The sequence below is a fragment of the Leptonychotes weddellii genome, chromosome 7 (genome assembly GCF_054177405.1).
Source record: "Leptonychotes weddellii isolate Sample4059 chromosome 7, ASM5417740v2, whole genome shotgun sequence".
In the NCBI taxonomy this organism is placed as follows: domain Eukaryota; kingdom Metazoa; phylum Chordata; class Mammalia; order Carnivora; family Phocidae; genus Leptonychotes; species Leptonychotes weddellii.
In genome coordinates, this window is record NC_138375.1 from 38,960,005 (window position 1) to 38,984,063 (window position 24,059).

At 44.0% G+C, this 24,059-nt stretch overlaps 1 protein-coding gene and 1 long non-coding RNA gene across 6 annotated transcripts in view; one reads left to right on the forward strand and one right to left on the reverse strand.

Annotated features, from left to right (window-relative positions):
- Positions 1-24,059, forward strand: part of MYOZ3 (myozenin 3) — a 381,468-nt gene that overhangs the window by 4,519 nt on the left and 352,890 nt on the right. For 2 of the 3 annotated variants that reach the window (XM_081825652.1, XM_006751086.3), the window contains 5 exons: positions 5,037-5,191; positions 6,106-6,174; positions 6,277-6,412; positions 6,835-6,997; positions 9,908-13,185. In XM_081825652.1, coding sequence (XP_081681778.1) covers positions 5,037-5,191; positions 6,106-6,174; positions 6,277-6,412; positions 6,835-6,997; positions 9,908-10,076 — 692 coding nt within the window. In that variant the 3' untranslated portion in view covers positions 10,077-13,185. Of the gene's footprint in view, positions 1-5,036; positions 5,192-6,105; positions 6,175-6,276; positions 6,413-6,834; positions 6,998-9,907; positions 13,186-24,059 lie in introns of those variants that run through there. The other variant, XR_014146728.1, reaches the window with a different exon arrangement.
- On the reverse strand, positions 696-23,832 carry LOC102750705 (uncharacterized). 3 transcript variants are annotated; one of them, XR_014146730.1, is made up of 4 exons: positions 23,680-23,832; positions 15,829-22,632; positions 15,488-15,593; positions 696-14,239 (listed from the first exon to the last, which is right to left on the reverse strand). It is a non-coding gene; the product is annotated as an uncharacterized LOC102750705 (long non-coding RNA). The 3 variants fall into 3 exon arrangements; XR_014146729.1 differs by having other exon boundaries at positions 15,488-15,597; XR_435027.3 differs by having other exon boundaries at positions 15,488-22,632.

Consider the following 24,059-nt stretch of genomic DNA (forward strand, 5'->3'; position numbering starts at 1 on the left):
GGGCAGGACATGTGCCTTTGAGACAAGTGCCCCGGGGGATTCTGGAGCACATGGACCATGACCCGAGCTCTGACAAACCATCCTGTAAGGACACCACTGAGGTTTTGCCCCATGCAGCTTCTAAGTATTTTACCCTCTTGTATGACTTTATATGGGAGTGGTGCTAACCTATTTTGTGTGTTCTTGCCGCCTTTTGTCAAGTTTCTTTTTTTTTTTTTTAATTTCATGATTTTGGGTGCTAACATACAACAACTTGGTGAGGTATTGATGCTCTAACTAGAAGAACCAGGCAATGCATTCTCTTTTCCCTTGGCTAAGTAATTAATTAATTACAGTCCCCCAAATGTGGGCACATATCATTTATGCCAGACTGGAAATACATAAATTGTTGGCTGTTGCTAGGATATTAACTCAAGACAGTTTTGAAACTAAAGAAAAGTAGAAAGAAAAAAACTCTCGTGGTCTTACCATGAAAAGACAGCCACTGTAATAATAATACAAACACCATTATTATGTACTTAATCGGTGTCAGATCCTGTGCTAAGAGCTTCTGTGCTTTATGTTATATAACCCTCACAACAACTCTCTAAGTTAGATATTGTTGCCCCTGTTTTGCTGACGAGAAAGCCGAGGTTCAGAGGAGCTCGGTGGTCACATAGCTAATTGTTGGTAGAGCTGAGACTGGACTCCAGATCTCTTTGTCTCCAGAGCTACTTCTTTACTACACGGTTGTACAAATAATACATCCCTTTTATAAGATATTCAGACAAAACAGACATGAATGACTTTGAAAGTGAAAGTTCCTCATAATGGGACCATCTGGAGATAACCACTGTTAACATATTTGTGTAAAGTCATCTTCCATTCATATATAAACATATTTATAAAAACCCATATATATGTGGGCTAAGTACTCTACGCTGTGTTCTTCAGCTTGCTTTTTTTTTTCATTTAGCAGCCTACCACAGACTTCTTTCCATCCTGGTATGATGTATCTCTCCGCCCCCTCCCCCTGCTCCCCCAGCATGTAATATATTAAGTATATTGATACACACACACACACACACCATATTGGTGGTCAGGAAGGTTCATCTCAGGTTGGACCGTTAGGAGCAGAGCTGAGGATTCTCACACAAGTGACTGATTGAGGTCACGCCCTCAGGAAGAGGGAAATGACAGAAGCAGGATAGGGCAGGGGAAATTGCTAAGCAAGGATGTGGGCTCAGCTGTTAGCCCAGGTTCAGTCTGATCCCGTGGGAGCTCCAGAGCAGGAATGGCTCCACAGAATTCACCCTGTCTTCAGCGAGGAGGCCATGAACGCTTCTGCTCAGCAGGGCAGCCCTCTGCAGAAATGGGGCAGTTGTGACCCTGAGCCGCTGATGAAGGGCATCTGGGCAGCGCCCCCACAACACGGATGCCCGGTTTTCACAATCTGAAACCTCAGTGCAATCAACATCCTTGTATGTCTGTCTTCAGGCATGTTTATTCAACTTTTCTCCCTAAGAATGAATGCCTAGAAATAGAAAAGTTTCATCAAATAGATTTTATCTATAACTTTTTAAAAAATATTGAGCTCAATTCATCTGGTAGTATTTAATAATATGATGCCAGGGGACTTTTTATTATGTATTTAGATATAAATAGTCTTTCATGCTTTTAGTATGCAGTACCTTTTCTTGTTAAAAAAAAAACAGTGCAATTTCCAGCCCTCCTCTTCCTATGTCCTATAGTCACTACTGATATTCGGCATGCCTCCGTGCAGATTTTTCAATGCATGCATAAACATATAGTACTTACTTTTTTAAATAAATGAGTGGGATCTTAGAATACAGATTCTTCTGAAACTTACTTTTTTCCCCTCTTAACCTACAATGGATCTCTTTCTATTCCTAACATGTAGGAGGTCTTCTCTCTATATTTGCTGAAAGAATTAAAAAACCATCAGCGTCCTTTTTTAAAAGCCTGTTTGGATTCCATTGACTGGAATGAATCACAGCACCTGCATGGTCCCCTGATGCTGCCTGGCAGCCCCGTCCATCTCCCTGTCCCATAGGACTCGCTTAGACGATGGTGGCAAACTCTGGCCCCAAACTCCCGATGCCTCCTCCCCTGTCCTCCTTCTCAGCTGATGACCTTGCTTCCTGTTGCACTGAGGACAGTGAAGGAACCAAAAGAGCACCTCTGCCAGCTCCCTCCTCCATACCTGGCCCTGTGCTCGCATCTGTGTCCGCATTCCCCATGTGGAGGATGACCTCTTCCGGTCCACACCCTCCCCTCCCCTCCCCTCTGTCCTGCTCAAGGACATTCTTCCAGGCAGTCTTCCCTCTCTACTGTATTGTCAAAATTTCCCGTGAGCTAAAAAACATGCTTTTATTTCTCCCTTTTAAAAACAAACACCTCCTGATTCTCCTGCTGCTTCGGTCCTATGGAGCACAACTCCTCAAAGCTGTTGTCTATACTTTCTCACCTCCTCTCTCTCTCTAACATTTTATTAAGCTCACTTCCAAACACACAAAAATAGGGAGTGCAAATCCTCATGGCCCTCCTTTTGTTCCTGGAGTCCAAAGCAAAACCCAAAGAGCGTGTCATTTCATCCCCTCCATACTTCAGGATGCACCAAAAATAACAAAGAAGACATTTCCTTACACGCCACAAAAACGGTAGCACACTGAACAAAATTAGCAACTTTGATTTAATACCACCTAATGACCCGTCCCACAGTCAACTTTCTCCAATTTTCTAGTTTGTGTTAATGAGGCTCCAAGAAGGACCACTGTTTATCTGGTGGCCACGGCTCTTCAATCTCCCTGAATCTATAAGCCCCACTCCTGCCCTGCCCTATCGTTTTTTTTTTTTTTTTTCCAGGTCATTCCCTCCTTTGAAGAACCCAGGCCAGCTGCCCTATAAAATATCTCACATTCCCAATTTGGTTCACTGCTTCCTCGAGGTGTGGTTAAAATGCTCCTCTGTCCATTTTCTCTTAACACTTTCCAATACAGCTTTCACACCCAAACACTCCACAGAAACTACTTTTATGAAGATGACCAATAACAATGCCCCGACACTAAAGAGGATGGTCAGTTTTCGGCTCCGTGAGCACTCCATCTTCCCTGAAACGCTGTTATCCCTTGGTTTCCAGGGCACCACGCTCTGGCTTTCCTCCTGCCTCACGGGGCGCCCCTTCCCAGGCTCCGTGACTGGTTCCTCACCTCCTCGGTCTGGATGCCAGCAGCCAGTCCGGGGCTCAGGCTTTGGATCTCTTTCCCCCTCACATCCCTGGTGATCTTACCCAGCCTCCTGACTCTAAACACCATTTATAGAGCTGGAAAATGAACCTCCGTGTATCCGATTTTAGAGGTGGACAACTCTGGCCATGCTGTCCATACTTATCCTTTTCCTACCGGTGTCCTCACCCCTCCGTCACCCCTTTCCTCCCAAAGCCTCTCCTTGTTGGGAAGTGTGTCAAAGTGGGTGTTTTGCCAGTGGGGGAAACACAAAGGATATGGATGGGCTCCAAACTATTAAGGACAGCCATCAGCCCTGGAAACCCTCTATGTGGCTATCACGATGAGTCCTAACTCTGAAAAAAGAAAGAAATGTAATGGTCTTCATCAAACAACAACAAACACCATTTGTCAGCTCACGATGCCCCAACTTTCACCTCAGGTCAGTTTCTCCCATGAGCACTAGGCTCCCATATCTGGCTCTCTCCTTCTCAGCTTCTCTACTTGGACATCTGCAAGGCTCTTCAAACCTTATATGCCCAGTTCTGCAGGCAATTAGGGGAATTTGAATAGGGATTAGGCATTGAATAAAACAAAACAAAACAAAAATGTGTCCACTTGCACAGGTGGAGATCTTTGATAAAAAGCAAGTTACAAAGCATGTATTTTTTTTTTAAAGATTTTATTTATTTGAGAGAGAGAATGAGATAGAGAGCATGAGAGGGGGGAGGGTCAGAGAGAGAGGCAGACTCCCTGCTGAGCAGGGAGCCCGACGTGGGACTCGATCCCGGGACTCCAGGATCATGACCTGAGCCGAAGGCAGTCGCTTAACCAACTGAGCCACCCAGGCACCCACAAAGCATGTATTAACTATGACTTCGTTTTGGCTGAAAACTCTTACATGATTATATAGTCTTTTTCTTATAAGATTTATTTATTTTATTTTAGAAGAGAGCGAGCAAGCACATGAGCAGGGGGAGGGGGAGAGGGAGAATCCTCCAGCAGACACCCAGGTGTGCGTGGATTCCTGGTGGGGCTCAACCCCCGGACGCTGAGATCATGACCTGAGTTGAAATCAGGAGTCAGACACTTAACTGACTGAGCCACCCAGGCGCCCCTCATACAGGAATATATAGTCTTTGAAAAGGATATGAACGGATATACACTAAGGTGTTAAAAGTAGCAACCTCTGGGAGATAGAAATGGTATTCTTCTCTTTTCCCCTTATATCTGTATTTTCTAAATTCCTTCAGTGCACATATATATATATGCTATTTTTATAAGAAAAGGCTATTTTAAAATGGAAAGAACACATGTCTAACACTGAGCTCCTGATCTTTCCCATCTCAACCTCCTCCTGCCCTTCCTATCTCAGTGAGTGGCTGCTCCCCGGACGAGGACAGAGTGGCTCAGGCCAAAAACCTCCCCTCCTCCCGTGGCAGAGCTCACACCCATGGCTCACTGTTAGAAGATTAATCTAGAATTTGACCATTTCTCACGACTCCTACCGCTATGGGCAAAGAACTGCAGAGGAAATTCATGGAATAAATACAAATGGCCAAAGAACATCTGAAATGGAGTTCAATTTCACTCAGTGACAAACACATGCAAATTAGGTGGAGGTGTCATTTCTGCCCACCAGGTAGGCAAAGATCCCACAGAATGGTGACACCCAGTGTCAGCAGCTGTGGGGAGAAAGCGGCATTCTCCTACACCCTGGAGAGTGCTCGGAGGCGGGCACCCTTAGAAGCTGGCAGCCCCGAGGGCCCGGAGGGTTTGGCGGTAAGAGCTCACTCTGGCCTCTCTGGGCAGTCCCTTTGCTGGACCTGGGCAAGAAGCTGAGTGTGCCCCAGGACTTGATGATGGAGGAGCTCTCGCTGCGAAACAACAGAGGATCCCTCCTCTTCCAGAAGAGACAGCGCCGGGTGCAGAGATTCACCTTTGAGTTTGCAGCCAGCCCACGAGTGGTGAGTTAGTCCCATTGTGCTTATAGGGGAATTGAGGCCCAGAGAGGGCCAGTGGTTAGCCTAAAGCCAAACAGTGAGCCAGATGAGGACATCTTGCCCCTGGGGAGTCCCTCTAGCTCCAGCTGGAAAGGCTGTGATGTTCCCATCAAATTGAGCCCCTGACTTGCTCTGTGATCCTAGAAAAGTGGTATCTCTTTAGGCATCTCTCCCCAGATACAAAACATAAAGTGGAATGGGCACGGCGAGCTGTAGGTGAAGGGATTCCGGCTCCTACAAAAAGTGCTCTTGGCTGACTTTGCAGTGAGCAGGATTTAGATTAGACATTGAGCTTGACCTAAGTGAGAAAACACAAAACTCTCTCTTCTTGCCCCTAGAAGAACGAAAAGGCCAGAAAACAGTCTGCTGGTAGAGACAAGAATGGCTTATCCTCAGGCTTCAAAAAGTCAGCAGGCAGTTTCAGTTACTTGGAATGAACTTGGGGTCATTCCACTCATACTCCACTCAATGTCTGGACTAAAAAGGGGGTGACTGAGAGGGGATGATGGGGCAGAATGCAGAATAGTAAAGACAACAAAACACCTACCTTTGCTAGCCAAGCACTTCATGTGTATCATCTCATTTAATGCCCATAGAGCCCTATAAGCTAGAAATTATCAACACTACTCCCATTTAATAGATAAGGAAACTGAGACTCGGGATGGTTATCTGCCCAAGGTCAATATTAGAATAGCAACTAACATACAGAGAGCATTTCTCTGTTCCAGGAACTGGGATTAGCACCCTATGCTATTAATTCATCCCCCCAATATCCCTGGGATGTAGGCACTAAGATTATGCACCCCCCTTTTTTGGTGGAAGGAGAACCCTGGCCCCTTGCTGCACTGAGCCTCCCTGTGGTCTATTTGCCCCCACAGATCGTGGATGGAAGTGCCAAGGGGAAGGTAACAGGATCGAAGGTGACAGGAACAGCGGAGCTGGGGACGGTGAGTATGCAGGGAGCCCCCGCAAGAGGGGAAGCTGGGGGAAGGGGCCAGGCAGCTCTGTGTGGCAGTCCATGGCCTCTGAGCACCCGCCCCTGTGCCCAGGTTGCCAATGGCCCCGAGGGGCAGAACTGCCACTCTGAGCTCCACATCTTCCCAGCCTCATCCCAGGGCCCCGAGGACGCCCATTCTGCAGCCTTCCCCACAGTGCGTGCCCGCAGCCCCAGCGCCCTGGCACCAGGTGAGTGCCTCCCCGGGTCCTGGGACCAGGGCTGGGGGACCAGAGCCCAGGCCGTGCTCCACTGTGGGGCGGGAACCAGCGCCCAGAGAGTGTCTAGTCTACGTCCCCCATCCCCTTCCACAGACCTAACACAAGCCCAGAGAGGTGCAGCAATGCACCCAAGGTCACACACTGAGCCAGAGTCTGCGCCCCAACTCACAATTCCCCTGCTCCAGTCCTCCTTGCTTCCAGGGATGGGGAAGGATCGGTCCCCTTTGCTGGAACAACTCTGGCGTTATATTCCCCCCACACCCCCCATCCCAGCTCCAGGCTTCCCTCCCCCAACCATATCTGTGGGGTGGGCAGGAGTGGGAGCTGAGGGAGAAAAGAACCGAGCTGCCCCCCCATCTGCCTGCCCCCCATGAGCCCTGCTCCATCTCCAGGCTATGCCGAGCCACTGAAGGGTGTCCCGCCAGAGAAGTTCAACCACACAGCCATCCCCAAGGGCTACCGCTGTCCTTGGCAGGAGTTCACCAGCTACCGGGACTACCAGAGGGATGGCAGAAGTGACACCCCCAGCGTGGCCCAGTATCGAAATTTCAACAAGTAAGGCCGGGGGCGGGGGGGCGGCTTGGGGAGAGATGGCTGGGGTGTGCAGGTGCCCGTGGTGGCAGTTCCTGAGCCCTCTCACAGGCCAAGCTCTATCTGAGCACTTCCACACTCTTGCCTCGGCACATAGTAGGTGCTCAAGAAATGCACAGGGAATGAATGGGTGAATGTGCCACACATCTTGGTTTCTCCACACAACAGGGCAGGGAGGTGCTACAGTTTTTCCTATTCTGCGAGTGAAGGGACCCACTCAGGAACATCAACAACCTGCCCAAGGTCACAAAGCAAGGAAGCGGCGGGTGTGGGATCCAAGTCTGTATTTGTCTGACTCCAGAGCCCGGTTTCTTGTTTCCTCCCTGTTGTGTGCCATCCCTTTGACGCACGTTCTTCCCTGGGTGGGGCCCCAATCTCACTAGTCCTAGATCAGCTCAGCCTTTTCCTCACTTTCCTCAAAGGTCTGGAAGAGGCCTAGAGATGGCTTTGAGGTGTATCAAAGTGGGGAGTGGCAGTGAAATGTTGGACGCCAGATGTTGAGAGCCGCAGCGGAGTGGCTTGTACTATTTAGAGCATGGGGCCTCAACGTGGGCTTACAGGCAGACTCCTTGCTTCGCTGTGTGACCTTGGGCAAGTGACTTAACCTCTCTGAGCCTCTATTTCCCCATCTGTAAAATGAGACTATTACAGTATCTACTTTCTAAGACTGTTGTGAGGATGGCATGAGAAGCCGTAGGCAAAGTTTCTAGTAAGTAGTAAGCTCTCAATAAACAGTAGCTATTAGTATTAGTATTCGTACTAGTATTAGTTGCAGGCTGAAATAATGGTTGGAAAAGCTAATAGAGAGAACTGGAAAGGGATAAATTTAGTGTTCTGCCCCAGGGGCCCAAAGACAAATCACAGGCGTCAAGACAGGAGCCTGGCACTGGAGGGAGGCCTTGGGCTAGGGGATGCCTTTCAACTGCAGTTGGCTTTCTCAGGCTGATGCGATTTCTGAAAAATGCTCCTCTGGCCTGGGCGGCATTAAGTGAGAAAGACGAGGGTCCATGGGAGGAGGCCACGGTCCAGCTCTTCTGGCACCTGCTCAGACCACATGCGAGACTGTCTGACAGCCGGGGGCGATCAGCCCTGAGAAGAGACTGCTCAGAAGAGAGGTGACCTCCCTCACACAGCTGATAGCCAGGGAGGGCCCCGACAGGAAGAACTGTGCCCAACAGGCACCACGGGAGCCACGAGCCATTGGCAGGCATCCTGGGGTTTCTGCCAGGCCAGACCGTGTTCTCTCTGCTCCTGGGGCCCTCAGCCCTTACCCGCCCAGCTAGTTCAGACCCTCGGTAGACATTCAGTCCTGAGCGCCGGCTTCCAGGCTGGCCCCATCCATCTCACGCTGCAGCTAGGACAGGACGAAGCACATTCCTACCAACTGTTGGAGGAGGGCCTTAGGGGGCCCTAAGCCCAGGCCCCCGTTGAGACCCAAGAGCCAACTGATGCCAAAGCGGGGGTGAGCAGCAGTGTTAGTGGCCAAGCTGTGCTAAGGATCCAGGGCTCTGGGCTTCCAGTCAAGGGCTGGATCGTGAGGCCTGTGCAGCTTGGAAACTGCCCAGCCTATTCCCGCAGGGCCTGGCTGTTGCCGCCACAGCCAGGGTGGTCCAGGCAGACCCGTTCTCCTGGCTGGAGCCCAGGCCCTGGCCCGAGGCCTGCCTTTCTACCCCAGAGGCAAGCACGCCCTCATTCCCACTGCTCCCAGGCTTCGAGGAAAACACTACATGAGCGGTGCTTTTTAAGTTTTCTTAAGATGAAAAAATAGTTTAAAAATAACATACTTATATTCTCTTATACACACACACACACACACACACACACACACACAGAGGCAACTACAAATAAAGAGAGAGCCCTTTGTTCAGCATCCTCCAATCCCAGTTCCCTTCCCAAATTCTCAAAGGTAACACTGGTCAGGTTGGTGTGTATGTTTTCAGATCATTTTCTCCCAACAACTCTAGTCCTATAGTGGATGGCATTGTTTGGGGGGTATGTGTGCGTTTTGATACTTTGTATCTCATTCTGTAACTTGCTTGCCTTTTGGACGTTTTGAAATCTATCCTACTTATTGTACACAGATCTTTTCATTCCCTTTAAGCGGCTGTATGGTATTCCACCATGCGAATACAGTACATCTGTCTTGTCTGGGTCTCTGCTAATGGACATCTGGGCTGTTTCTGGTTTGTCACCACTCACTGCTCATACCTGTGTCTTTGTGTGTGCATGCACGTGCTCCCCTAAGCCCTATGCTTACGGGTGCAATTGCTGGTTCACAGAGTTTGCACATTTTTAAATTAAAAAGATCCTGCAAGTTGTCCAAGGTAGCAGCATAATTTACCCTCCAACCAGCAGTATCGGAGTGAAAATTTGCCCCACCATCTCACCAACTTTGCCCCATTATCAAATTATTTCTTTTCACCAGTTTTACAGGTGAGAAGTGGCATGTCTCTGTTATCATTTGCATTTCCTGATTCTCGGTGCTCTTTCTAACCCCTCTTCCCTCTCTGGCCTGCGGGTATATTGTTCTGAGGAGAGATGAGCAGAGGAAGGAAAAACCCCATTCCAGCTCCACTGCCTTCTGGAGCTTACTTAAGGGGAACCTAGAGTTTTGCCTAGGACAAGCCAATTCTAGCTTTGAAAATTTCATTCCTATTCCCAAGCACCAAGCCATCCCCACCAGAGGCAGATCGGGGGATGGGCAGAGCTGGAGAAACCTGTTAAAGATAATACAAAGCCTTGCTGTACAGGTGGTGACACTGAGGCCCAGGAGGAGGCAGGGAGGGGGCCCTACATGGTGACCCGCATGTCAGTGATCTGCCATCCAGTGGTCTCCCACACAGCCCACCTCTCCTGCTGCTCTTCTCTCCCCAGGACCCCGGTGCCCTTTGGAGGACCCCTGGTGGGAGAGACCATTCCCAGGGCAGGCACCCCCTCTGTCCCGGAGCTCATCAGTGGCTTGGAACTCCTTCGTCTCAGACCCAGCTTCAACAGAGTGGCCCAGGGCTGGGTCCGCAACCTCCCCGAGTCCGAGGAGCTGTAGCCCCAGCCTGAATATTCAGTTCCCCTGTCTTGGTGTTTGGGTAACATCTTGGAGTCAAGACTTCTGGACAGCACTTCACAGTTTCTGAAGGGTCTTCACACACAAAACCTTATTGCAAATGGCCTCAAAGGCCACAAAGTTCAGTAGTCCCCAAATGGGGTGTGTTTCAAAATTTCCTGGGGATGATGTTTTGCATACAGATTTCTGGCCTGCCCCAGACTTGCAGCATTCAGATCTCCTGAGTTGGGGAATTTCTATTAGTAACCAACACTCCGAGGTGATTCCAGTGAAACTTGTTCATGGTTTGCGTCTTTAGACATCCAAGCCACCAGTGAATTCACATCCATGCCTCCACTCCTCCCTGCTGTGGACTCTAGCTTACACTCCCCTGACAGGGAGCTCACTAGCAGCCCATTTACCTATGGATAACTCTGATAATTAGAAAGTTTTTCCTTTTATTGAGATGCAGCTCTAAACATTTGCTAAGTAGCTACTGTGTGCTAGACACCCTGCCAGCCCAGGGAGAGTGTGTGGCGAATACGCCCAGGCCCTGGCCTAGAGGAACAAAGGACAGTAGGGAAGACAGATTTGTAAAGCAGGAAATCATGTTCCTTTTCCCTACAGCACACTGACTGACAACAGAGGAAGAAAGGGGGCTTGAGGCAGAAGAGGGGGTCCCTAACCCTGGGGCTGGGGCGGGATTCCATGAAGCTTCTCAGAGACTTTGGGTGGGACCCCAGAGGAGGACTGAGAGCCATCAAGGGCAGAGGGAGTGATGGGGAGGGCATTCCTGCCAAGTGGACCAGCATGTGCGAAGTGTGGAATTGTGCACAGGAAGAGGTGTGTTCTGGAAAAAGGAGGGCGCTGTGCTAGAGGGGTCAGTGAGGGCCAGCATTGGGGGGACTTTACTAAGGAGATGGGGGTAGTTTTTAAGCTGAGGAGTGATGGGTCTTGCTATGTGGGGCACAGAGTGGCAAGGACTAAGGCCAGAAGCCAGGAATCCTGCAGGGAACAAGGTCTAGACTAGGGAGATGGCCATGGGGATGGAATGAAGGGGCACCCCTCTGTGCACCTTACAGGTCAGGTACAATGTGGAGTACCTGTAAGGCCCCCTTCTTTCTTTTCTCCTTCCACTCACCATCCTGTGCAAGCCTCAGGGTAAATCTCGTCCTAGTCTCCACCAGGGCTATTCAAGGCTATATCCCTTTCACTAGGAAAAGGAGAGAAAGGAATGCCTCTTAGTTCAACTGGTGATGAGGAAGACAATGAAAATGATGATGATGGTGGCTGCTTTTTATTGGGTGCCTCAGTGCTTGGGCTGCTAGTAGATTCTCCACATATCCTATTTCTTATTTTCAGTTCAACCCTAAGGGAAAGGTATTGTCCCATTTTACAGATGTGGATATCCAGGCTCAAAGGAAGTGGCTTATCCAGGTACAGAGCCAAAATGAGAATGTCTAATTCCACTGGCTGTCCCTTTTCACTGCACTGGGTGGCCAGACCAATGCCCACTCACTCTGGAACCATCTAAGCATGGTGTCCTGCCTTCAGGCTTAGGGGTGAAAAGTGCAGGTTGGGAAGTCAGAATGGATGGGTTGGGCTCTAACAGCTACTGCTGGCTGTGTGAACTTGAGCAAGTCATTTTTCTGTCTCTACACCTGTAAGACGAGGACAAGGCCAGAACCTCCTGGATAGGGCTGTTGTGAGCACAGTGATGGACACATACTTAAGAAGCCCTCAGTCATTATTAGATTTCATGCAGCTACTGCTCTTGACTGGAAGAGATGTTCTTGTTCTTGAGAAGCTGGCTGCAAGATGTCATTGGGGTCAGCAAAGCTTAAGCTGGAAGGAGAGCCTCTGATTACTGTAGGGCTCCCTGTGGACATGGACATGGACATGAACATGGAATTACCTCCCTCTGCCTCCTCCCTGACTCCCTCTCTTGGGGACATGAGAAGGTGAGAAATCCAGCTAGTTCCCAGGGTATGTGGGATAGTGGTTACATTTTCCTTTTGTTCTGAACTTTCACTGCACCCCACACCATCTTGAGGGGCCAGCAGCCTATTAGACTTGCCTGCCATTGATGTGTTGTTTTGAATTGGGGGGCTGCTATTGAAAGCCATGTCTGCATGAGCTGAAAACCAACCGTGAAAGTGTCTGACACATAGAAGAGAGGATCTGGACTACCTTGGCTTAGCTCTGCTGTGTTCCGGATGGTGATGGCTGCCCCTAGCTACAGGAGAGGAGGGCCTGCTACACCCGAAAGCGAATCCGCATTCTTTCTTCTGATGATGTGACTTTCACTGACGTTGTTTAAAAAAAAAAAAAAAAAGGAATGCTTATTATCTAAATAAATAAGTAAAATGTGGAAAGACTGGCCCATCTCCCATGCTCATAGTATCTCCCATGCTCATAGACTTTCCCAGCCTCCTGCATTCTGCCTCATCCCCACATACTGGAGGTAACCATGAGTAACAGTTTGGACCTTCAAGAATTCTAGAATTATTTGACTAGATAAATATGTAGTGTGGAAAGGTGCATAGGGGCGAAAATATGTCTTTGTTTAATGGGATCATACCGTATGTACTATTTTGTATTTTGCATCTTTATTCAACAATAAGTAAAATTTGGATCCTGAAAAAGCAGGCCATTAACTTTTCATGTAATTTGTGGGTTTAGTGAGCCCTTCATATAAAATCCTATTCTTTGCCTGTTCATAGAAAATTCTATGCTTTTGCCTGTTCTGTTCCTTACCTAAATGAAATCATCCGGTGATATGGAAATGAAAAGGACTGAGACCAGCCAGGACATTGGGAAAGTGGACATGAGCTATGGCAGGGATGAGTGGAGAGGAGCTGGGTTCCTTGGGCGTGGGCGCAGACACAAATTGGCAAGCAAAGGAAGGCGGATACAAACATGTATGTGTGCTGTTGCAAGGAAGTGTTCATATGAAAGTCGGGATGGGGTTAACTTTGGGAGGAAGGAAAGGTTGGTGATTGTGAAGGGATAAAAGGCTTCTGGGGAAAGCTGGATAATTTCCGTTGCTGGATTCGGGTGACCGTTACATGAGTGTTCACTCTAGAATATTAAATTTAGTTGTACATCCGTATTTTATGCACTTGTTCTGTACATGTGTTATATTTTACCAAAACAATCCCTTCTTTCAAAAAGTGAATGGACAAATCAGTAATAGATCAGACGTACCTGATGAAAGAATTAGTGAACTAGAAGTGCCCATAATGTTTCACAGAGAGGTGAAAAGACAGAGAGTATGAGAGAAAAATTAAAAAGACATGGAGAATAAAATGGAAGTGTCTGACAGTACTGATAGGAATTCCAGAAAATGCTTTAAAATGACTGGGTTTTCTCCAGATTTGATAAAAGACATAAATTCACACCATCCTCACCCTGTCCTGAGAAGGGATATTAAATCTACACTTAAGAACCACTGTATTGAGGGGCGCCTCTGTGGCTCAGCCGGTTGAGCGGTTGAGCATCAGCCTTCAGCTCAGATCATAATCTCAGGGTCTTGGGATCAAGCCCTGAGGGCTCCCTGCTCAGCAGGGAGTCTGCGCCTCCCTCTCCCCCCCCGCCCCTCCCCCACTTGTGGAGCACTCACGTTCTCTCTCTCTCTCAAATAAAATCTTTTAAAAAAAAACCCACTGTACTGAAATTGCAGAACTCCAAAGTCACAGAGAAATTTCAAGAAAGCTTAAATTACCTACAAATTACCCAGATGAAAAAGCTAGATTATCTACAAAAGATGGACATTTACAATGACAGCAATAACACAAAAATATCTTCAAGAAGTGAGAGCAAAATAAACTCATTTTCAGACAAATAAGTAGTATGAGAATTTCCCACTAACCCCTGAAAGAACAAAAGAACATGCTTTAGGAAGGATCCAGAAAAAAAGTATAGAATCTAAGAAGCAATGGTGAGCACAGAGATCAATCAATTCAATAGACAGCAGGAAGGATGAAAAAGAAGCAATTAAAGGGACATGAATTAAAGTATAAATACATTTAAATATATCAGTTATCACAATAAATGTAAATGTATACAACTCACCAATTTAAAGATACTCACAGTTTGGGTAAAAAGTAATTCCAGCTCTATGCCTTTCACAAATAGCACTCCTAAAAATATGACATGGAGGCAAACTAAAGAAATGGAAAAGGATAAAGCAGTTAGATGTTGTCCGGAAGAAATGTGATCTAATTATATTAACATCAGACAAGGAGACTTCCTGGCAAAAAGCATTATTGTGATAAAGAGGATCCTTACATAATGATAAGCCCATAGTCATTGTGGAAGATTTAACACATTTCTTTGAATTACTGATCAGTCAGTCATCAGAGTAAGGATATAGGAAATTTGTACAATGAAAGGAAAATGTGGAATCTTGTACCACCAAATTAGAGAATACTCGTTATTTTCAACTACTATGAAACACTTCATAAAATGAACACACAAAACTTAAAACTTTTATGCATCACAAACAATGAATCATGGAACACTACATCTAAAACTAATGATGTAATGTATGGTGATTAACATAACAATAAAAAATTAAAAAACTTTTATGCATCAAAGGATCCTTTTTTTTATTATGTTCAATTAGTCAACATATAGTACATCATTAGTTTTTGATATAGTGTTCAACAATTCATTAGTTGCATATAACACCAAGTGCTCATCACAACACGTGCCCTCCTTAATACCCATCACCCGGTTACCCCATCCCCCCACCTCTCTCCTTTCTGTAACCCTCAGTTTGGTTCCCGGAGTCCAGAGTCTCTCATGGTTTGTCTCCCTCTCTGATTTCTTCCCCTCAGCTTTCCCTCCTTCCCCTGTGGTCCTCCACGCTATTCCTTATGTTCCACATATGAGTGAAACCATATAATTGTCTTTCTCTGCTTGACTTATTTCACTTAGCATAATCCCCTCCAGTTCTGTCCATGTTGATGTAAAAGTTGGGTATTCATCCTTTCTGATGGCTGAGTAATATTCCATTGTATATATGAACCACATCTTCTTTACCCATTCATCTGTTGAAGGGCATCTCGGCTCTTTCCACAGTTTGGTTATTGCGGACATTGCTGCTATGAACACTGGGGTGCATGTGCCCCTTCTTTTCACTACGTCTGTATCTTTGGGGTAAATACCTAGTAGTGCAATTCCTGGGTCATAGGGTAGCTCTATTTTTAACATCTTGAGGAACCTCCACACTGTTTATCAGAGTGGCTGTACTAGCTTGCATTCCCACCAACAGTGTAAGATCAAGACAGCGAAAGGACAATCTACAGAATAAAAGATTATAACTCAAAGAATAAAGTAAATATCCATGAATTCACAGTGATGTAAATAAATCATTGAACAAACAAATAAATGGGGGAGAAAAGACAAACCTTCTTTCTTCCTCACAAAAGATTTCCAAATAATGTATGTAGAAACTTCCTCTTCAGGAGATGAAATGTAATTCCCATCCTATTGATTGTAGATTGGCCTTACTGACTTGCTTCCAAAAAATAGAACATAGGAAGGGAAAAACAGTAAATTTATGAAGGAGAAACCTGGAAGACATCAAGGGATCAAGGTTAACATCATCAATGATATTCAGATCCCTGACATAACATGATAAGAAGGGCACTGCCCCTTGAGATATTTTCCCCAAATCCATAAGCCCAGGCGAATCATGAGAAAACATCAGACAAATTCAAGTCGAGAGACAGTCTACAAAATAGCTTACCAGTACTCGTTGGTAATGTGGTAGACTGTGTTGGGTTCTGGAACAGAAAGGGATATCAGAGGGGGAAAAAATGGCGAAATTCAAATAAAGACTTTGTTTAATTAATAGTATTATATGAATGTTAATTTCTTAGTTTTGACAAAAATACCATGGCTATGTTAGATGTTAACATTGGGAAAGCTGGGTGAACAGTAACAACTCTCTGTACATCTGTGCAACTTTTTTGTAAATCTCAAGTTATTCCAAAATAAAGTTTTAAAACTAAAGAAAAAACAATCCCCACAAAGAAAACTCCAGGCCCAGATGGCTTCACCAGTGAATTGTATCAAATATTTAAGAAAAAAATAATAGCAATGTTACACAAACTCTTTCAGAATATACAGGAAGAGGTAACATTTCCAAAGATATTTGATAAAGCCAGAAGAAACCTGACAAAGATGTTACAGAAAATTCAAGATCAATACTTCTCATAAACATAAACACAAAAAACCAAGTGATATATATGTAATTCATAAATATAAAGATATATGATATATAAATACATATATAAAATACATTATGACTGTGTTGGGTGATAGGGCTTCAAATGGTGGAGGTGGTCAAAAGGCACAAATTTCTTGCTGTAAGATAAATAAGTTCTAGGGATGTAATGTACAGTATGGTGATTATAGTCAACAAAACTGTATGACATATTCGAAAGTTAAGAGAATAGATCTTAAAAGTTCTCATCACAAGAGGAAAGCGTAACTATGTGAGGTGATGGATGTGAACTAGTTATTTTGTAATTATTTTGCTATACATACAAGTATCAAATCACATTGTACACCTTAAGCTAATCCAATGTTATGTGCCAATTATATCTCAATAAGAGTGGAAAAAATACAATAAAAAAATTTTAAAAAGAAATAAATGACTAAGTTAGGCTTATCCCAGAAATGCAAGGTTGCTTTGACATTTAAAAATCAGTGTATCATAGAAAGACAAACACCATATGATTTCACTCATATGTGGAATTTAAGAAACAAAACAGATGAACATAGGGGAAGGGGGAAAAAAAAAAGAGAGGGAAGCAAACCATAAGAGACTCTTTACTATAGACTCTTAACAAACTGAGGGCCGCCGGTGGGAGGTGGGTAGGGGAGGGGCTAGATGGGTTATGGGTATTAAGGAGGGCACTTGTGATGAGCACTGGGTGTTTCAAGTGACAAATCTCTGAATTCTACTCCAGAAATCAATATTACACTATATGTTAACTAAATAGAATTTAAATAAAAACTTAAAAAAAAATCAATGTAATTTGCCACATTAACATAGTGAAAGAGAAAACCATATGAGGCCAAAAAAGTGCTGACAAACTTCAACACCATTTTATGGTGAAAATTCTCAGAGAATTTGGAAGGTACCTTCTTCAGTCTGATAAAAGGCAGCTACAAAAAAAAAAAAATCTATAGCTAATATCCTACTTAATGTTGAAATACTGAAGGTATCCCCCCAAGATTGGGAACAAGACAAAGATGTCCACTCTCACCAGTTCTGTTTAATATATTATTCAAGGTCCCAGCCAGTTCAGCAAGGCAAGAAAAAGAAATAAAAGGCGTAAAGATTGGGAATGAATAAGTAAAATAGTCTCTATCTGCAGATGGTATTATTGCTAGAATCTATAAAGCAAGGACTAGAAAAACTGAATTCGCAAGGTCACAGGATACAGGGTGGATACACAAAAATCATTATATTTTTATATATTAGCTGCAACAATTAGAAAGTACATTATTTAAAAATTCCATTTACAATAGGAACAAATCACAAAATTCTCAGCAATAGTTAACAAATGTCATGCAAGACCTGTATGCTGAAAGGATAAAATACTGCTGGGAGAAATTACAGAAGACTTGTGCAATGGAGACATATACCATGTTCATAAACTGGACGACTCAGCAGTGTCAAGATGTCAGTTCTTCTCAAACTGATCTACAAATCCAACGCAATCCCAGTCATAGTCCTATGTTTTTGTAGACATTGACAGACTGATTTTAAAATGTATATGGAAATGCAAAAGACCTAACAAAGGAATATCTTTTCAACAAACAAGAAATGAAGTCACTGGGATGAGCTTGAATCCAATCTGACTGGCGTCCTGATATAAAAGGGGATATTTGGAAACAGAGACATATACACAGGGAGAACACCATGTGGAAACAAAGGCAGATACAGGGGTGATATTTCTATAAGCCAAGGAATGCCAAAGCTTGCCAGCAAACACCAGAAGCTAGGAGAGGGACCCGGAACACATTCTCACAGCCTTAAAAAGAATCAACCCTGCCAACACCTTGATCTTGGATATCTAACCTCCAGAAAGAGGAGACGCTACATTTCTGTTGGTTAAGCCACCCAGTTTATGATACTTTGTTACAGCAGCCTTGGCAAACTGATACAAATTTTGGTATGCTGGACAATAAATTGGACTTCATTAAATGAGAAATCTCTGACCATCAAGAAAATTGGTCATCATCTGCGCATTAGGAAACTTAATAGGCAGATTCGAAGAAAGTATTTGCAAACATATATCTGACAGAGGACTAATATCTATATTTTAAACTCCTATAGCTAGTTAAAAAAAAGACAGAAAGCCAATAAAAATGGCCAACATACCTGAAAAGACACTTCACAAAAGAAGAGATATAAACAACCAACAACTACTTGAAAAGGTGCTCAACTTATTTGTCAAAATGGAAATGCAAACTGAAACCACAATGAACTACTACGATACACCCACCAGAAAGACTTTTTACATCAAATTTTGGTGATGTTGTAGAGCAACTGGAACTCTTGTTGGTGGGAATGTAAAAGGGTACCACCACTTTGGGAAAAGGTCCGACGGTTTCTTTTAAAACTAAACAGGCACCAGCCCTGTGATCCAGGAATTCCACTCTATTTATTCAAGAGAAATAAAAACATATATTCACCAAAAAATGTGTACAAGGATATCCATAGGAGCTTCAAATCACGATAGCAAAAAGTTGATAGGTAAGTGATGGTATAATATCATGGAATGCTACTCAACAAAAAAAAGGAATTATACACAACATCATGGATGATCCTTCAAAACATCATGTTGTTGGAAAGAAGTCAAAAACAAAGAGTTCACAATGCATGATTCCATTTATATAAAGTTCTAAAATAAGTAAAACTAAGCTATGGTGAAAAAATCAGAATAGTAGTTGCCTCTGGAGATTGGTGGGGGGGTGGGTATTGACTGGGGAGAAGAGGGGAAATTTTTCTGGAATGATGGTAACGTTCCACATCTTGCCAGAGATTTGGGTCACATAGATGGATACAATGTTAAAATTCTTGAATAGCATACTCAAGATCTGTGCATTTCAATCTATGTAAATTTTACCTAGAAAATCTATAAATATTGAACTCTGGTTAATTATATAAATGCTTAAGTGCTTCAAGGTGAAGTATACTGATGTCTTCAATTTACTCTGAAATGCATAAAAAACAGATTGATGGATGCATAAAGGAATACAGATATGTGGTGAAGCAAATATGGCCAAATGTTAATTGTGGATCTAGTGAGTGGATATAGTATTGCTCACAGTAAAACTCATTCAACCTTCCTGTATGTTAGAAAATTTTTATAATAAAATGTTACAGAAAATATGAAGACTAGAGGATATCTGGGGAAGATAACTTTTTCTAAACTTAGAAAGCCATTTTATCCTATACTAGTGTTTCTCAGAGGGTGGTCTTTGCCTTACCCATGGAAGGAACTCACCTACTGAAGTTTAAGAACAAATGTTCTATATCCCTATCCCGCAGGATTTCACTCCACACCCGGAGCTTCAAATGCTACTTCATCACCAACTCCCAAATCTTGATCTTTCTTAAGCTCCAATTCCTTTTGGGCTGGGAATTGCCACCGGTCTCATAGGTAACTTCAACTTACCAAATCCCACATCGGACTCATTCTCCTACCATTTCCCAATCTCACTCTCCTCCCCTACCCATCATTCTGTCAGGAAAAGGCATCCTTCTGCCCATTTGAGCAAACCAGAGACCTGGGGGTCATCCTAGACCCCTCTTTCACTTCCATTTATTTCAGGTTGACATTACACTGGCTCACTGACTTGGCTTCTAAAACATCTGTCACATCACTCTTTGAACCATAAGCTGCCTTAGTTCAGCTATCATGCTGCTTTACCTTTTGAGCCTTCTCCATGACGGGAGGACCTCAAATTACTACAGGCAGCGACAAGGGCTGGGGGGGAGGCATTATGACAAATAGACAGAGGCTAAGTAATGTGCCCAAGGGCACACAGCTGGAAGGTGCCGAAGTGAGAATCTGAACGCAGTGATCTGGCTCCAGAGTCTGTTTAAACCATTACTCACTATAAACAAAAACAGGGTTTTTCTTTTTTTGTGATGAGAGTCAGCTACACCTCTGTTACTAGAGTAACACTAGCTGCTGTAACAGATAAATCCCCAGGTCTCAAAAGTTTACTATAACAAAAATTCCTCCCATTATAATGCTCTATCTTCAAAGCAGTGATAGAAAACCCAGGCTCCTTCTGTGTGATTCTGCCATCTTCATCATTCTCCAGTGTATTTAGCCAGACGGCAAAAGAGCTCATAGGATTAAGTGAGATGTTTTTACAGACCTGGTCTGGGAATGGCAAAGGTTACTTTTCACCAAGTGTGCCCCCAGCTGTGTGCCCTAGAGGAAAAGGAAATGGAGGTGGTTAAGTACCTAAGAGTTTTTGTCAAAATCTAATTGCTCTTAATTCTGATTTACTCAAGAAAGATTGAGCATTGATTCTATACTTCAATTTACGCTGGCATATTATGCTTTTCAAAAAATATAGATCCATAGCCAGGCAGTGCACAAAATTTAGAATCTCCTCCTTCTCAAAAAGGCAAGAATATACAATTGGAGTCATATATTTACATATGTGTGTATATATATATATATATATATACAGATATAAACTTGGCAATTATTAAAACACAATACATAATCCACATCTTATTCACAAATTGGTTAAAAATCTTTTACATGTTCAAAAGTAAGCCAAAAACCAGAACAAACTCAACCCTACCCAAAATGGTGTCAAAATACTTGGAAGTACCCTCAATGATTCACATTTGGTATTACTAGAAATTAAATCAGATTTTCTAAATCCTTTTAGATTTTTAAAACTTAAAAAAAACTTAATAAAAAACAAACAAAAAAAACCCCTCCATGATGAAACCTTCTAGAGGAAAAAAAAATTCTCCAGAGAAGCTAAAAATGGGTTTTATATGGGTTATGTCCACCCCATTAGTATATATTTTAGGTAAGTGACATGGAATCGGCTCCTGGAGAAATGGAATTTCAGGTAATTTTTGCTTGTTTCCCTTTAATATGACTTCTGTAAAATATGGCAATGACTTTTTAAAGCTACCACTTATCAACCACCACATGGCAGGTTCTGCACAGAGTGCCCTCTGTGCATTATCTTATTTCAACCTCATACACTTAAGTACTTACTAAAGCGGCCTGGGCCTTTTTCCCATCATAAAATGGACACAGAGATAAAAATCAGAACAGTCTAAAGCCAAAAATGTACTGGTTTCTAACTTCTACCAACCTCAAGGTGAGCTACCAAAGGATAAGGAAAACAAAAATCTAGAAATAAGCCTATGACAACGTTTGGAAAATTGACCCGTTTTAATTTTTTAAAAACAAAAAACACAACACAACATCCAATTATTTTTACCATCTACAATTCAGTTATATCCAAACATTCTAAAACCAAACAGAGTGCCCTGGCCAGAAGCAGGGGCTGAAGACGTGACGCTGAAGACACACGAAGGTGAATGCTAGAGGTGACAGTCCCAGCTAGCTGCAGGTCACAGGTCTTCCAACACGCGCCAGTGCCTTTCGGCTCAGTTTGCTCACGTGTTTTACAGGAAGCTCTTTAAAATAATTTCATCCCAGACACCAGATTTTTTCAATAATACGCAGCTCCATAACATTTGTGTTTCCATCCAATTGACGGGAATAAAAAGCAATTTTTGTTTTTGTCTTGTTTTGGTAGCGCAGAGAGGTAAAACTATCCGCCAGATTCCTTTAGTAATGAGGAAAGGAGAGGTAAGAAAAGATCTGGGCTGTGCTGGGTGCTGGTTTCTACTTGTCTCTTTAATGTTGACTTCTGAAGTGTTAAATCACACTCATGCCACTACAATGATTAGTACTAGTAATCTTTTTGCAGATGATAAAAAGGAAAAATACCCAATGGACATAAAAATGGTCAAAAAGATTTTACTGCAGGTCAATTTTTTCCCCCCAAAAAAGATACAAAATGAACATACAATTGGGATGGTAACTCCGTTAGACATTCCAATTCACCCAGTTGCTTGTTCGCCACAGAAGTAAGGAGAACAGGCATTAAGTTTGATTAGTAATGTTATAGTAGTAACCAAATGTGTTAATGGCAGCTTATTTGAGGTCCATCAATCCTTGGAATACGTGTAGGGAAGCACGGCTGTCGTTCTCTGACTGCCCACATCTGAACACATTCAGCTACCATGGAAACTACAAAGGAAGGAAAAATATATTTATTCCAAGATTCATGTACTGGGATTTTTAAGCGCCCTTTCTTCTGTAAAGCCCCGGAGTGGTGATAATGTGCTAGGGACTGCTGTGTTTGCCGGCATGAGCGCCCATCCTCTGAGGGTCCTGAGAAGGATAGTGGATTGGTCCTGGAGCCCTCATGAAAGGAGGGGGTGGTCCCATTGGGTGGAACATGTGTGGCCCAAAACCTGCAGATGGGAGAGGACAAATTTGTTAGACTTGCAGTTTCCTTGACAACCTTTCAAACCTCTGAATCTTTCTAAGGTCAAAACCACCTACACAGAAACCAAGCTAGCTGACAAGGGGCTTCAGAAAATGTCAGTTCACAGACTTGCTTAGGAACGTCTACCTGTAGTACTTCCTTGGTTTTAGAAACCTGTCCCCTCACACCAGGTTAAAAGAAAACTCCACGGGACTCAAGGTATCTGCTAGTATGTCATCTGAACCTTTGGTATCTATCGAACACGCCACTCCTACTGGCCAGGATTCAATCAGGATTTGCGAGGGGAGGAAGAAATCAGGCGGAGGCAAGACCCTGTCACCACCAACATCAACGCTTTATCCTAGAATGGAGGGTGTTCAAAAACCAGGACTTTGTTAAAGAGAATGGGGACTCTGCCACAGGAGAAATGGCCACTTGTGATTTACCTACATTTTTCACATTGTCACTGACAGCTTCTAGAGCAGCACGATATAAAGTGCTGGTCCTGGAACTGTTTATTACTGCCCCCCCACCCCCAAAGATAATGCCATATGTAACTTGAGCCAAAGTTCAACTTAATTACAAGACCAGGCACCCTGTTTAGTTCATCTGACACATTTTTTGTAACAAAACTCTCTTAATGAATTTATATCCTGGCACAAGCTCTATATCTTACAGACAGGTAATGAATGCTTTGTACAGTGACACACATGCACTTTAAGCAATGGCACTCTAGGACATTAGTTAGGATTTAGTTTAGAACAGGGGACAAACTGATGATAGATAACTGTAATCCAGTAACTCCCATTCTGGTTACATATATACTCAGATCTTTAGCTCTGGCGACTTTCCTCTCCTCGGCAGGCCAAGAAAAAAAAGATCAGGGACCCTAACAAATCAGGTTTACTTGCAGACTTCTATGGGGGAAATTTAAATGCTTTGGACATGATAATGAGGTGTGAAGACAGGACTCTCACAAGGATTTTTCTGGGCTAAGTTAGACCTATCTGCTGAGAAGGACGATGGATGTTACCTGGGGGTGGGGGCGGGGCAATACCAGGGGGTGGTGGCAGTGCAATGTTCACCACAGCTGGAGGACCACTCGGGGGGAGGTTGAAGTAGTTGGCAGAGGCTTCTTCTTCTGCTGCAGGAGGAGGAGGAAGAGCTGGAGAACAGAAAAGAGCCAACAGTTGGAGGGAAGACAACAGTGCAACACTGTTTCCCCTCCTGTAAGTCCTGGGCTCCTGCTGACAGAAAAGGGCTGCTGCAGGCAATGTCCACAATAGCCAAACTGTGGAAAGAGCCAAGATGTCCATCGACAGATGACTGGATAAAGAAGATGTGGTATATATATACAATGGAATATTATGCAGCCATCAAAAGGAATGAGATCTTGCCATTTGCAACGACGTG